The sequence below is a fragment of the Heteronotia binoei genome, chromosome 21 (assembly GCF_032191835.1).
Source record: "Heteronotia binoei isolate CCM8104 ecotype False Entrance Well chromosome 21, APGP_CSIRO_Hbin_v1, whole genome shotgun sequence".
Classification (NCBI taxonomy): domain Eukaryota; kingdom Metazoa; phylum Chordata; class Lepidosauria; order Squamata; family Gekkonidae; genus Heteronotia; species Heteronotia binoei.
In genome coordinates, this window is record NC_083243.1 from 58,400,807 (window position 1) to 58,417,347 (window position 16,541).

The window sequence follows — 16,541 nt, forward strand, 5'->3', positions numbered from 1 at the left end:
TCAGACTGACTGGCCTGTAATTTCCCGGATCTCCTCTGGAACCCTTTTTAAAGATGGGGGTGACATTTGCTACCTTCCAGTCCTCAGGAACGGAGGCAGATTTCAATGAAAGATTACAGATTTTTGTTAGAAGATCCACAAGTTCAACTCTGAATTCTTTCAGAACTCTTGGATGTATGCCATCCGTACCTGGTGACTTATTAGTTTTTAATTTGTCTATCAGTTGTAGAACCTCCTCTTTTGTCACCTCAATCTGACTCAGGTCTTTCAACACCGCTTCCAAAATTAGTGGTTCTGGAGGCAAAAAATTAATTCAGTTTCTCAGCCATTTCCCTATCCTCCTTCAGTAATCCTTTTACCCCATGGTCATCCAAGGGCCCCACTGCCTCCCTGGCTGGTTTCCTGCTTCTAATATATTTGAAGAAATTTTTATTGTTGGTCTTTATGTTTTTTGCAATATGCTCCTCATAGTCCCTTTTTGCCTGCCTGATCACAGTCTTGCATTTGATTTGCCACAGCCTGTGTTCCCTTTTACTAATCTCCCTTGGACTGGTTTTCCACCGCTTAAAGGAGTCCTTCTTACCTTTTACAGCTTCCATTACTTTGTTTGTTAACCATGCAGGCCTTTTCTTATGCCTGTTTGTGCCTTTCCTAACTTGTGGTATGTATTTTATCTGAGCTTCTAGGATTATAGTTTTAAATAGTCTCCAAGCTTCCCCAAGGGTTTTGACCGTATTTACCCAATCAATCTGCGGGTAGTTAAAATCACCTATTACGACACAGTTTTTATGTTTAGCCGCTATCCTTAAGCCTTCCATCATATTATAATCGTCCTCTCTCTTTTGATTTGGTGGGTGATAACAAACTCCCATAGTTAAATTTCCTTTTGGGCCCTCTATTTTGACCCAAAGCATTTCTAAAAGTGAATCTAATTCTCTGACCTCAGTCTTACTGGACCGTATATCCTCTCTGACGTACAGAGCCACCCCACCTCCAACCCTTCCCTCCCTATCCTTCCGATATAACTTATATCCAGGAATCACCGTGTCCCACTGATTCTCCTCATTCCACCAACTTTCTGAAATTCCCACAATGTCTATGTTTTCTCCCATCACTAATCATTCCAACTCACCAATTTTACTTCGAACACTTCTAGCATTTGCATACAAACATCTATAATTTCCCAGGCGAGCTAGGCCCGCCACCTTCCTCCTTCCACCTCGAGACTCTGGCAGACAGTCCATACTGTTTGTCACCATCACAGTGGACAACTCTGGTCCATTATCTGGTAGAAAAATAGCAGCCAACCCTTCATCTCTTTGAGACGAGTCCTCCCGAACCAGAGACATTTCATCTCCTGTCGACTTTCCCCCAAGATTTAGTTTAAAAACTGCACTACCACCCTTTTGATTTTAAGCGGCAGCAGCCTGGTTCCATCCGGGGACAAGTGGAGACCGTCTCTTTTGTACAGCTCCCGCTTGTTCCAGAAAGCATCCCAGTGCCTAACAAACTTAAACCTTCCTCCTTACACAATCGTCTCATCCACACATTGAGACTTCTAATTTGTGCCTGTCTCTCCTGCCCTGCACGTGGAACAGGTAGCACTTCTGAAAAGGCTACCTTGGAGGTCCTGGCCTTAAGTCTCCCGCCTAGCAGCCTAAATTTTTCCTCGAGGACCTCACAACTGCATTTCCCCACATCGTTGGTGCCAACATGCACCACGACCACAGGCTCCTCCCAGCACTGTCTATCAGCCTATCTATTACACGCGTAATGTCCGCTACCTTCGCACCAGGCAGGCAAGTCACCATACGGTCAGTACGCGGTTTCGCCACCCAGCTGTCTACTTGCCTAAGGATTGAATCACCAACTACCAAACCCCCCTCCTCTCCCCCTGCCCAGGGATGGTTCCTTGGAGCAAAAGGATTCCCGCTCACCAACCGAAGAAGAGGTCCCTTCTGAGGGCGCATTCCCCTTATCCTCAGCACAGTGCCCTGTTCCCTCTCGATTCTCACGCTCTCTGGCAGCAACGGGGCTGCTACGTTCAGAGCGGGGCTCATCTAATACGCCCCCAAGAGTCTTCCCCAAGTGCTTAACTGACCGTCTCTGCTTCTCCAGGCAAGTCACCTCGGCCTCAAGGGTACGAACTCGTTCCCTGAGGACCAGGAGCTCCTTGCATCGAACACACACCCAAGACTTCTGTCCTTTGGGCAGATAGTCATACATGTGACACTCAGTGCAAAACAGTGGAAAGCCCCCAACCCCCTCCTGGCATTCTATCTTCATGATATATATATATATTTTAAAATATACAGTCCTCTTTAAATGCTGTTTGTTTAAGTGGCTCCCCTTCTGGAGGGTCAACTTACCTTATTGGGAGAACAAGGAAATCAGGGTTCTGGGTTCCTGGTCCTTAGGGAGCCCCCAGGCGAAGAGCCACAGGCCAAGAGCCCTTCGGCTCACGCCAAAGGCTCGCGCCTTTGGCAAGGCGCAGCTTAAAATGCAAAGAGGGTGGAGCAGAGGCACTCCTAAGCAATCAGCAGCAATCACTCTCAATCACTCTCAATCTCTTTCTCCTTTAGCCCACTCAACCAAACAAAGACCAAACAAAGAGCAGTTCCCCAGCTATCACACCTCAGAATTTTAGGCAGCCCCACAAACCTCAGAATGAAGTCTTTCAAAACTCAGAAATTCTCAGCAACTTCTCCAGCTGTCTCAGCTATCAGAGCTGCTCTGCTCTGTTCTGCTCCTCTCAGACCTCTGTGAGATGTGCTCAGCCTTTGGCAAGGCTGAGCACCTGTAATGTAAACTGCTATATTATAGACATGAGAAATGTAAACTTAAATACATGATCTAATAGAAAACTTACAATTTTACAATTTTTATAACATGTTACCTAATCTAGGATGATACAGTGTTAAACGAATAATATTGTAATAATTGTTTTTATAAAAGTATTGGCAGATAGATCAGATCATTTTGATAATATCAGTTGTACTTTAACTTTTCTATTTTCTACTTTTCTGTTGTTTTTACTTGCTGAAAACTAATAAAAAATTTTCAAATGGGAAGTAGTGGCATCCACAGTAAGACCCATAGGCCGCTACCAGACCCTGCAGCAAAACTGGTGGCTGCCATGTTACCAACTTGCTAAAACCAATGGGAACTTTTCTATACTCATATTGGCAGTAAAACAGTGACAAGTTACTAGTAAAAGAATGAAATTACACTTCAGTTACACTAATTGAAAAAATCTATAGAGCAGAGCAGCATCTGCTTACAATTTCCAAATGGCAATTAAATTATTGTTTTTTCCTGACAACTAAAAACAACTAAAGTTGATCATTTCACCTTAACAAGCAAGTTCCTGATTCAGTAAGCAACCAGAGATCACGCTTTTATACACTAACATGCTGGAATTGGGTAATATAAAATGTTTTCAAACCATTTGTTTTGTCTACAAGCTAAGGGAATAAATCTTCAAATAATTTAGGACTGAAACAGATGAAATGATATCTTGACTAAATCTTCCTGGTGAAATTGTGGAATGGAATAATTAAACTTCTCCTCCTTGCCCATATGGCCTTAATTTGAATTGGAGTGCTCCCCCCCGCCCAAGTAGTAGTATGGGATCATTTTCCCTGGTTTTCTGACTGTTATCTGAAGTCACAGCTAGGGATGAGCACGAACCTAAGTTTGTTGTGAAAATTGCTCCCTTTGTGATTTGTGAGCTGCAGTTTGTGCAATCGCCTCTCACGAACTGCCTTTTTTTTCTTTTTCTTTTTTGCAGAGGTTTGTGTCAGCAGTTCATGAGGGAGACATGCCAGTGCCAATCAATTAATTGTCAAAACAATGGGGTTATGAACTTCTGCAGCCCTGGAAACACAAATAGTGGCCCTCCAAAGCTTGACAGGCAGCATTGACTGCCAATAAGAGAGCTTATACCCCCAGCTCACATGCAGCTGTTTTTACTTTGCAGCAGTCAGTTAGGCAGAGAGAGAAGGCAACTGGAAGTCATTCCTCAGTACTGTGAACAGTGGGGTTGGGAGTATATGTGGGCTCAGGGCTCTGAGCTCCCACGTGTCCCTCTGCTCAAGCCAAGCAGAGGGGCTCAGCCAGTGGGTGCCTCTGCTGAGGCGCCACTCTCCCATCTAATTGTTAACACGCTCTGCCATGAAGGTGAAAGTGGAGGACAGGGGTGCTTGTTGTGGAGGGAAGAAATCCACCACCCCTATCCCACTGGCCCCCATCCCTGTAGAACAAGCCTGTCCTGCCAGCCCACCAGTGCCTAACTGCTACTGGGGTGTCACCAGGGGTGTGTTCTTGTGGATGGACTCAAGAGGCAAAAGAGCTGTTAGCACTGTCAAAACCACAACAGTTCCTGAAACTGTTTGCAGATAAATAATTTGATAGTAGTGAATTAGGGGGTGGTAGGGAAATATCCAGTCCCTCCACATCCCACCTCCTTGCTGCTGCTCCTGTCTCAAGTCCACCCCTTCATCAGTCCTCCCAGCCCAGCACCAGACCACAGCAGATAAGCTTCCCACATGCTCCAATGTTTGGTCCCCAATTCCAGTCCATGGTTGGGGAACATTTCTGCACCCTCCCCAACAGCCCCTGTGTGGCAGAGTGATGGGTGTGCAACATCCAGATGTGGAGGGGCTTGAACCCCCTCCACTTATCATCCTCCACTCTCCGCAGGCACCTGCAAAGGGTGCACTCTAGTCTGTTGCCTCCAGAGCAAAACATATCACCCAGAAGAAAGTAGGGGCCCGCTTTGTCTCAGCAGCGAAAAGGAGGAAAGCGGGAGTCCCCTCAAAGAAAAAAGACTCTCACTGAGGGTGCTGTGGGTAGGAGTGGAACCTCCAAGCTGGCCACCCTCCAGGAAGTCATTCCCATGCAGATGCTAGCAATGCCAAGCAAAAGGGCTAGGTGGAAGGCCTAGGAGGCAATCACCTCGCTGGTGAGATGGTTGCTGTAGATGGCCAGCCTTTGTCCATAGTGGAGGTGTGGCCTTTTGCTGGTGGCTGTGCTACATTGCTGTGTCTAGAATGAGGAGGCGGACAGTACTCACTCTCCACCAGCCAATCCTCACCAAACTTGTAGGGCAAGTTGATGGACATCCTGGGGAGATCTGCAAGTTTGATGCCTCTAGTGGCCCTCCTCCTGAACCTGTGACTGTTTGACACACTCCTCCTGAACCTGTGACTGTGATTTCTCCAGAGAGCACTGTACTGGGGGCACCTGCTTGAGGGGGCTGTAACTTGGCCCCCTAAATCCAGTCCTCACCAAACTTGGATGGCAGGTACTGGTGAGTCAGCTCACTGTGTTTTTGGTGTCTGTAGCCCATAAGGAGGCATCACGAACCTCACAAAACAAATTGGTTCAGTAAACAGGAAGATTAATGAAGGTTAGTGGTTCATGAAACCCCATGAACCAGGATGAACCTCCATTTTCCCAGTTCATGCCCATCCCTAGTCACAGCAGACTGCTGGGAAAAGCTTGAAAAGTATTTGCATATGGCTGGTACTGAGAGTATTCTTGTCATACTCTCAACATGTGGGACATGAAAATTCTGAAAGGAAGTCTTGTTTTAATCTGTATTTTACAGTGGCTGATTAGTATTCCAAGAATACCTTTATTTTGTGCTTATTCCACAGAGTTCATTTCTCATTCATTTTCTTTCATGGAACTGAAATTCCTTTACCGGCATGTTCTACCCGATTTGACAGGGAAGGTTGTGGTTGATGTTGGCTCCAGGCTTGGTGCAGTGCTGTTTGGGGTAAAACCTTATCTGGGAATTTGTTTTTTAAAAATTATTAAGTATCTTTGATCTTTTCTGTGTGTTTTCATTCATTTACTGTTTTGTTGGCTTGCGAATTTGATGCATTGATCTCATTGGTTCAAAATTTTACATGCAATTATGATTCTAGCAGTAGTGCACCTTTTTAAAGTCAGTGATTTTGACATTATGCATTCTTATCTTTGTAGGTACTGATACTATTGTTTATTCCTGTTTTGTGGTATTATTACAATGCAGTATCACATCAGTCAACTAAACTGGCCAAAGTGATGTCCTTGCCCATATGTTTTGATGCATTTTTGGCAAATTCAGCTACTTAAGTTAGATATACTGCTTAATAGGTAGACCCTCTTTCTGTTCAGGAATGTTATAAATAATACAGATTTTCTTTAAAAAATCAGGCAATTATAGTTTGGTTTCAATTTTTATTGTATTTTTGTACCTGATTAGGCCAATAACTCTGTAAAGCTTGAGCTCTCTAATTCTGCAGCGTCCTTTCCTGAAAGCTTTACGGCAGAGATTAGAGCACCTTGCTTTGCATGGAGAAGGTCCCAGATTCAGTCCTTGTTAGGTTCAGGTCAAAGGATCTTGAACAGAAAAGCCTGGAATAATCTGTCAAGTTTTGAAGTTCCAGTTACAACTGACAATACTGGATTAAGCAGACAGTGTCTATATAAGGCAGCTTCATTTAAAAAAAAAATTAGACCTCCTATTATGAAAACAAAATGAAATGAAGGTTATCCGAATACTATTTTTCTTCTTTAAAACCAAAGATAAAATAGATCAAACAAATAGATAAAGAACCAGGATATGGCTGAAATGGTTTTAAGGAAGTACATAATGGCCATACAGACTGAGGGTTCCATTCCCTGGCAATGGCTTTTAAAATATCCCAGGTCTCCACTCCCTCAAACTGACCAGATGCTGATTGACCTCATTTTGGAACCAGGGCCCATACGCCATTGCCTGCCAGCTGCAGGTACAGTAAGTGTGGGCTCCTGCCCTCTCCCAAGCCTCCCAGCCACAAAAGCAGCCCCTGTTAAGTCTGGGGCTGTTACTTTTCATAAATAGTTATTGCTTTGTCAGCTTTTGTGAAATTATCATAAAATCAAAGCTAAGATGGAAGATCACCATAAGGTTTTTTAAATAGTTCTTTTCCTGATATTTTTTGGCTTCCTTTACAAAAGTGGCAATTGGCCACATTTTATTTACAGACAGCTTTCTTGCCAGATGATTAAAAGATATCAGAAAGCTATAGTAATGAAAACATAAATCAAAGATGGTGTATGATTTGTAAGTCTTATCTCACAGGTTAGGGTTTTGTTTACTTGCCCTGACACATCATTAAATGTAGTGTAAAGCATTCATGAGTTAATGCTACAGATTTTTATTTATTTTTTATTTATTTAGAATTTATATCCCGCCCTTCCCACGAGTGGCTCAGATGCTTGTTAAATATTCCTATATGTTAAACAGTCATCTAGATTTTGCTGGAAATTGTCCTTGGACATAAACTGGGCAAAGGCAATGGCAAACCATTCCATAAAAAGTTAGTCAAGAAAACATCATGATGTGATGTCACCCCATGGGTCGGTAACAACTCGGTGTTTGCACAGGGGGACTACCTTTACCTTCTTATAAACTTTCTGTTTTAAGCAGTAGGCCTGGTACCATGGCCCTATGTAAAGAAGGCCCCAAAGCATATCCTACTGATAAATGAAAGCATATTTCTAATGCAGTTTAATTTGATGTCTTGATTTCAAAAAAACAACTCCTCAGACTTCTTTCTATTCTAGGGCTACTTTTACAGCTCAGCATCTCAGATCTATGGAGTTGAAATGAATGAAGATTTTTGCCACTTGCAAGAAGCTATTGTTGCCAAATACCAACTCAATGGAAGAATAAAGGTGAATAGTGTACATCTGGCCATTTGCTTTATTTCAGAGTGCTTACAAGTTAGACAGTCGACTAGAGATACACATCAATTTCTGTCAGACAAGTACTGTACAACCTCATGCAGCTGTTCTTCTAGGGAATATGGCTGAATCAATCAGCTGGTTCTGAGCAGTTGCTGAACAGCAACAATTCTGATCTCAGCTATTTTGGAGTTAAAAGAAGGCCATAGGAAAATACAGATTCAGAATATGAGCGAGGGCTAAAACTCAAGATGTTATAGAGATTGAGATGATTTTAAGGCAACCCATAGTTTTGCTATTCTTGCAGTATTTTTACTCTGGGCCGTATACACTATTGATATGTACTTACTATGGGTAGTGCCTGTTCAGTGGATATTAGCCAATGGGTAGCAACAATTAATGGAATGATGGTAACTGCAATAAGGCACAAGTATTATCCTTTCCTATTTTGCCCCCAATATACTCTCAGCTCATCTTGTGTCTCCTTCCGGCTCTCTGAACATGTATTCAGTTTTTCATTGCAATTCAAAATGTATCATCATCTCCCAGTGTATGTGTTTGTGTGTAATGGCTTAGTTCAGAAATGATAATGGACCCTGAGGAGAGCCTATGAGAAAGATTGACACAGGTAACCCTTTTCTTATATGAAGGTGTTAACGATGGGGGCTGTCCAATTAGAGTCTTTTATGTTAATAACCTGTAAAATTCTCTTCCTTGAGGTGCTTAATGCAGACATACGTACCCAGGCTTCACTTCTTCAGAATGCTGACGCTGTCATAATGAATAATGTATTTGAATATTTCCTTGACAAAGAGGAACAGGCCAGGTAGGCTGTGTGTTCTAGAGATTTTTAAAAACCAGAAATACACGTTTGGCAATACAGCTAGCTAGCATTGCATATTCTACACCCCTTTTTGTTAAAACAAAAACAAAAAAACCAAGATCTGAAATGTATAACAAAATAAATTGTGAACGTTATTAGAGGCCATCTCAAAGATCCTTTTTTAGGCTGAGACTTCTAACTATTAACTTCCTACTTGGATGCAACAAGTCTTGTTTCTGAACTTAATGGACAAAGAAAACCAAGACCAACACAAGTTTGGAATTATATTTGCTAACAATGGCTATGAAAAATGGCTTTGAGATTGAAGTATTTCATTTTCCCTCTGCTATGATACTCAAAGGTCTGGGATGTTGCCATGATGGAGAAACTTGCTTGCCAGCTTCAGTTCTCACAAAACTATCAAACGGGAAACTTTGTTTACTTTTTTGACATACTTTGTATGACAGGCTTTGGTAATCTGAAATATTATTCTAATGTGCTGGGCTGATAGAAGAAGAAGAAGAATTGCAGATTTATACCCTGCCCTTCTCTCTGAATCAGAGACTCAGAGCAGCTAACAATCTCCTATATCTTCTCCCCCCACAACAGACACCTGTGAGGTCTCTGTGATGGACTAAGAGGGCTCTGACAGCAGCTGCCCTTTCAAGGACAACTCCAGCCAGAGCTATGGCTAACCCAAGGCCATTCCAGCAGGTGCAAGTGGAGGAGTGGGGAATCAAACCCAGGTCTCCCAGATAAGAGTCCACACGCTTAACCACTACACCAAACTGGCTCTCATGATAATTGGGTACTTTGTGTTCCATCTGTACCATGAATTCACAATTTTGCTCTGTGTTTTCTTTCAAATGGGTAGATCATCTGGTTTGCTGTAACAGAGAAATCTTGTAAGGTTCTTTGTGTAACATCTTGTTTCATATAGTGAACTATCAAAACCAGCTAATACCATATAACTTTTGATCTAGTGATCTCAACATATCATAGGAGCTTAAAAATGCTTTTTTTAAAATTAAGTTTTGTTTATGGCATTATTTACAGTAAGACAAGGCTTGCCTTTTTGTCTTGGTTTTTGAAAGGCTTCTGTACTAATTTTTATAAAAGTGGTTGTGTTCATAAAAATTCAATCAAATTCTTAAGTGCTGTTATCAGACATAGCAACTACAGTATCAGAAGTAGAGTCAGATAAGTCTGTTGAAAGAAAGAAGACAGTCTGCATCACATTTTAATCCCAGTTGCACCATGGACTCTCATTCAGTCGTATTTTTAGTTCTTACAAGTAGGTAGGACACAATAGTACCTTCAAATGTGTTGCTGTGTCTCATACAAGCCATTTTATAATCTTGCCCATAGATGTGTAAGGAAAATTAGTATTCTAAGCTAAGCAGGTTCAGCCCTGGTTAGTACTTGGATGGGAGACCACCAAGAAGTCCAGGGTTGCTATGCAGAGACAGGCAATCTCTTTCATGTCTAGTCTTGACAACTTTATGAGGTCACCATAAGTTGGCTGACACTTGACAGCACCTTAGACTTGCCGGAAGATCTTGTTCTTCAAAAGAGTTTAAACTTCCTGCAGGCCAGGCTAGGTTTCTAGCATATTATTTTCCTAGGGTTAGTGTAGGTGTTTAATGTAGATGTGTACATGTTGTAGAGTATGTATTGTTTGCCTTGTCTCAAATTTAGATGGGGGGAGTTAGTGTGAGACCAAATATGTTAGACAGGAATAACAGGTGGAAAACACCACCTATGCATAACAGAGTCAGTTCTGAGGGACAAAACTTCTCATACACTTTAATGATCCAGAAGAAGAATAACAACAGCCAGACCAAGTTAACCCAGCACAATTACCTTAGATTTTTCTTTCACATTTTCCTTTGATTGGGAATTTTGAACTTAGACTTCCCAGATAGTAGGCCGATACTGACCACTATACATGCCTGTCTCTCTATTCTTGCACTGCAACATAGGAGTTGTAGTTATTTTTCTGAGGAAGACTGTAGTTTTGTAGACAAACACATAGCCCTCAGTCTGTGTCATGGTGCCTTCACATGTTCTTGACCAGTACATGAAGCAGCTTATGTAAAAAAGCTCACATACAGATGCATACCTGAAGAACACCTGAATAGCATACTCAAGATTGCTACAGCACAGGCATTGTCTCCAGTTTTTGATGCAATAATTTAGAGCAAGAGGTGTCAGTTATCAGATACTGTTAAACAAAATATTACAAGCATACTAAAGTTTTAAGCATGCTTTATTTTAAGTTTTAAAAAATCTTTGTTTGTCCGTGCGCTTTATAAAGTTTAAATCTCCACTACCTGGAATTACATTTTATGACACACATTTTGTGATATACATGGCCCAGCCTGACAAGGTCTCTTTTATGTCAGATCTGGCCCTCATAATAAATGAGTTTGAAAACCCTACGTTAAGGGTTCTATATGCTAGTAACTTCTTGAAGGAGGAGTTTCTTATGAAATCCAACAATAATTTCTTCTAGATCTTGGGAATTTATCAGTCAAAATGTAAAAAAGAAAGGAACATTACTGGTCACAGTTCCAAGTCTTGAGGAGTCTTTATCAGATCTTCAGGTGAGTGGCTGTATTTGAAATCTTTTTGTTCTCTGTCTTTTGATATAGAGCCATTTTTATCTAGGTGAAATTCCAACAGTTTTGTTGTTGATCAGTCATTTGCTTTTGTCTTCAAGGAGACATTGTGGTCTTACTCTCACTTCCAACAACTGAGGTTCAGGGGGAAATGGTTTAAGGAAACTATTTTTCTCTGGACAGAAATACCAGCAGTTTCAGTTTATTTCAGCAAACAGTAGATGGAGGCCAAGACAGCCACATGTTACTTCCTAGTACTGATATTCAGAGATTTACTGCTTCTGGATATAGAGATGGCTTTTAGTCACCACAGCTAGTAGCCATTGAAATCCAGGGTTGCTGCACAGAGACAGGCAATAGCAAACCATCTCTGAATGTTTCTTGCCTTGGAAACTCTATAGGGGTCACCATAAGCCATCTGTGACTTGATAGCAAAATAATTATAATCTCCATTTTGGAGTTCACCTCTTTACTGCTGCTGCACATTGAGCTATCTGCTCCACTGCCAGGATCTAATTCCCTCTCATTGTCTGCCAGTCAAGACCCCATCAACAGATATATTTGAAATTATAATGTTTTTTTTTCCCCCAGTGAGCATCACTTTATGCTTATGTTGTACTTCATTTGCCATATTGCCACCCACTTACCCAATTTAGAGAGATCCTCCTGTAGCTTTTCTGCTCCCTGTGGAAATCTATCTCAGTTCTCTAAAAGAAAAATGGCACCTGAAACATGATCTCGTTGACTGATTTTAAACCCATGGGAAATTCCTACGTGAGAAGGTCTCCAAGAGAACTGGGCCCAAGTCATGTAGAACTTTAATAATCTGAACAAGCACTCTGAACTAGACATAAAAGCAAACTGTGCTGCTGTTCTAGAACAGACATATTATATATACCATCTTGCTGCACTTTGATGAATGTTGTAATTGTTTTTATTATGATTTTATTGTGATTTTATTTCTATTTGCTGTACTCCGCTCTGAGCCCTCAATGGGAGAATGGGCGGAATATAAATAAACAAATAATAATAATAATAACATAATATGTTCACACCAATCTACAGCTATCAGACAGATAACAGTATTTTTTAACTGTCAAAACTTTCCTTTTCTAAGAAGGTGGTGGTGGAAAGTACTATCAAGCCATGGCTGACTTATGGCAACCCTGTAGGGTTTTCAAGACAAGGGATGAACAGAGGTGGTTTGCCATTGCTTGCCTTCGCATAGCAACCTTGGACTTTGGTGGTCTCTCATCCAAGCAGTAATCACAAGTGATGCTGCTTAGCTTCCGAGATAGCTCTCAAATGTTGAAGGATTGGCAGTGGCGTTCCAGAAAGAATTTAAAAATTTGGAAAGCCAGGATATGTATTATGGCACTTCAACTCTACTGAACCTATGAGTGCAGAAGACAGTCCCTTGAAGAAGGAAATGAAATTGGAACCGGTTCTTTTATCATTCATTGGACTACAGTTAAAAATGGCATGGTTCTTTGGACAGTAGTTGTGCCATGCATAGGATGGTTTATTATCTGTATCACTGAATTGTTTATGAGTTTACAAAAAATCACTTATCATGGGTTATACTGAGTATTTTCTACACGGAGTGAGTGTGTTGTTTTTCTCTAGCTTCTGAGATCTGACAGTATCAGGGTAGCCTTGACCATCTAGGTCAGGGCATTTCATATACACTTTATTTTAAATGTTTTAATATCTTAAATATTGCACCATTGAAAGTTTTGATGTTTGACACCATGGGGGCTTTATTCAGGTGGAAAGTTGACACAGAAATATTTTAAAATAAATGCATTTTGTTTATATGATGATTACCTGTAGTGTCTTGACAATTGCTGTGAAGGTTTGTTTAAAAACTCTTCTAATTATTACTATGGGAAAAATGGGGGGAGGGACATACAAGTTGTTCTTTCCATGACCGTAAGGAATAGCTGAAATGAGGCCAAATTAAGCTGAAGTAGGATTACCTGAAAGCAGAAGAACAGATCATTATTTTGATGTTTCTCATTTGGAATGCTATACTGTAAACAATTACATCTGAAACTATCTGAAAATCTTAATCTAATGACAGTAAAAATAATATATTTGCAACCAGCAATAAACCAAGCTTTAGGACCTTTAAAAAACTATACAACAGTCTGAGGAAAATCCAAGGATAAGGGTGAAGGAGATGAGGGTACCTAGTCAGAACTGACTATTCTTAGGATTAATAAGGTATTTGCACCTGCAACTTGTTTTCTTCAAAAAAGACAGTCTTCTGCCATTTAGGGAGGGGACAGATTGCATTTTCTTACTGCAAACCTGAATTTGGGTATTCCCGTTGTCTTCTTTCTTGCTTTCTCCTCTGAGCTGGCATTTTTACAACTCTTGCAGTTTTACCTGTTGGGACATGTGGAACCTATTTCATTTGCAGATAATTCTGACTACAACCGGCTCATTTAGTGGTGATGATGATAACTTTGGCAGTGTTAGTAAAAACATTTCTTCCAGGTGTGCAGAAGCAGTAATAGCTACACTGCAGTCCTGTGCAGAGTTACTCTGACTTAAGTTTTCTAGAATCAGTGGGCTTGGAATAACTTTGCATAGGATTCCACTTAATCTGCACTAGGAGATATCAAATCCATGGAATAACACTCTAATAATTGCATAAAATAACTAAGTAAGATGCAAAAACTAAAGGCTTTGTTCTCTTTAGTCAACAATATTGAAGTGAATCACTCTTTGTCAGATCAGGCAACTGTGTGAAGGGGCCCTTATGGTACTGAACCTTAAAAGCAAGAGGAGTTATCCAGTTAAAATTAGTCACTGTGATGAGGGATGGGGAATTGATATAATTTCTAGCAAATGATATCTACCTAAAATGACCAGTGACACAAATCCTAATTTGTTTTATAGACTCTTGCCACATGTAAAGCAGTTCTTTTGCCAGAGTCTGGGAGAAAAGCTAAGTCAAGTCAGTGAAAAAAAATTAAAAGTCTAGCAAAAATGATTCACTAGTTGCATAGTTTTATAACTTTGCAAGCATCCAGATGAAAGAAATCAATATCGAGAAGGCCTATGACTCAGCTGGAGGGAACATATTTTTGCAAGCAGAAGGTCTCACATTCAGCCTCTGGCATCTCCATTCCTAGGTGGCCAGCTGACAGACTGGGTGGGTGCAAGGACCCTTCCTTTACCCATTTTCTTGGTGAGCCATTTAGTTGAGCTGGATGTGCCAGTATTCAGATCCTGCAGCTTTGCAGTTGTTTGTGCAGTTCCATGGCTGAGTTCCACCATGGATGCAGTTGCAAATCCTCACTAAGATGTTGAAGCAGTCATGCATATTTTGCAGACTTTTGCCTGTAACAATTCCACTATGCAACTTACTATTCGATTTGATTTCCTTTGTAACATGCCTTCTTCATTACTGCACAGTGCTGTATATTGACAGGAGCAGATCTGCATATGGAAGGTTTAATTTCATATTGTAATTTTTTTCAGGTGAACATTCAGCTCAGCCAGTGGGTAGAAGCAATGCCATTACTCTATGATGTATTCTTGGAGGAAGATGCTGATAAAGAAGCACTTAAACAAATTTATTTGTATAAGATTCTATAACATAAATACTTATTCAAACTGTAGAATTGTGGTTTATACTGCAGTCTTTTCTTTTTTAATGGCAATGGGTACAGACTGCAGTCCTTTCTGGGGATGTAAAATGAAAAGGCAGAGAAGTGATATGCACTCTTGGTTATGTTAAAGAGCATCTATATGGTTCCTTTTAATTGGAAGTCCATACTCAACAAAAAATGCTGCTGTGCTATGCTATTTTTCTACAGATTTTGTCTTTTTTATTCTTAGATGCTGAAATAATAATGTTTAGTTTTTATGTGTATTTTTGTCTGCTGCTGTTTTATGTCCACTTGCTTTTTTAATATACATTTTTAGATATTTTTGTTACCAAATTGTGTTAACATTTTTGTAAGCCACCTTGGTAGTATCTCTGCAAGGTTTTTTAATTTTAAAATAAATATTGTATACTCTAAAATATGCATCTGCCCTTTTGACAAGAATTTTCCCCTTTCCCTGGTTACAGACTACTCCATACATCTAGTGGTACAGATGGCTTTCCAGGGACCTGTTCTAACTTTCCCATTCCTGAGCTGACATTAACTTTGCTGTTGAGGGGCTGCAGGGGTGTCAGGCTGAAGAGGACAGAAATAACCCCTGAGGCCATTTTGAGAAGGGCGGGATAGAAATGTGAAATAAATAAATAATAAAGGGATCTCTTCCCTGCACCAAACCGAAAACTTCTTGTACCAGGAATAATTCTTTGGGGCTGGGGTATCATGAAAGGATAAAATGCTCTTGGAGTAACATACAAAAATCTGTGAATTACCAATAAAATCCTAAAATTCCATTCCAGGAAAGGAGAGACAAGCTTATGGTGCCCTGTGAATTAACCAAAGGGAAACAACCCAGCTTCCATGTGCCATTTAGTCAAGCTGTCGAAGGAGCCAAAATGGATCAGTTTTAAGTTCCCTGCTTACCAACCTTAACCTCCTTATCTAATCTTTTGAATTGATTGGTTAAAAGCAGGCTTGGAAGAAACTTTTAAGCCTGTGCTCTGAATTCCAATTGGGTTGGGAAAGAAATTAACAAGGAGACAGAAGAATCTGTTATTAGCTGAGCTTGGAGTTCCATGTCAAGATGCTGATATCAAAGGCAAGCCCTGCCAGAATGCTTTGTCCTGAACCCATTTCCCAGACAGGAATACGTCTGGTGTGAGCACAGGGTTTGCTAGCAATGTAAATTTTGAGTCTCAGGATTTCTGCCTATAACTCTCCACCTATAAATTGTGCTTTCTAGGTTTATCTGTAGTTTAAAAAAAAATTGCTATTAAAAGTTAACTGACTGAACTTCACCCATGATAGCTAAGCCATTCTGCTTTATGATGATCAAAAGTCTCAGTGGTGAATACGTTTCAGGAGGATAGCTGTATAGGTCTGCAGTAGAAGAGGGATATTAGAGTCTAGTAGCACCTTAAAAACCAGCATGGTTTCCAGGTAAAAAGCTTTCAAGAATCAAAGCTTCCTTAATCAGATACAGTGTTGAACAAGGACAACTCTAATGGTACAGATGGAGAAGGAAAGGAGGAAGGGGAGAAGGCAGCTCTCTGCTTGTCTCACACGTTCCCTGGCTTAAAAAAGGGGGGGGGGGCTCAGACATAAGATATATTCTTTTTGTGGTGGCAGCTTCTGTCAGTTAAGGGACTCTCTTGTGGGGAAAGAGGGTTGAAAGTATTTTAAAAAAACACAAAACCTCATAACCAATGACTTTGGTGCTTGGCAGATCTGAGCACAGGAAAGCTGGGGGACCAAGTAGGT

At 40.7% G+C, this 16,541-nt stretch overlaps 1 protein-coding gene across 1 annotated transcript in view; it reads left to right on the forward strand.

Moving 5' to 3' along the window:
• Nucleotides 1-15,202, forward strand: part of LOC132589305 (uncharacterized) — a 49,844-nt gene extending 34,642 nt beyond the window's left edge. The window contains exons 4-8 of the mRNA XM_060262013.1: nt 5,661-5,782; nt 7,600-7,710; nt 8,439-8,545; nt 11,058-11,148; nt 14,656-15,202. Of these exons, the coding sequence (XP_060117996.1) occupies nt 5,661-5,782; nt 7,600-7,710; nt 8,439-8,545; nt 11,058-11,148; nt 14,656-14,772 (548 nt within the window). The 3' untranslated portion in view covers nt 14,773-15,202. The remainder of the gene's footprint in view (nt 1-5,660; nt 5,783-7,599; nt 7,711-8,438; nt 8,546-11,057; nt 11,149-14,655) is intronic.
• The last annotated feature ends 1,339 nt before the right edge of the window (nt 15,203-16,541 follow it).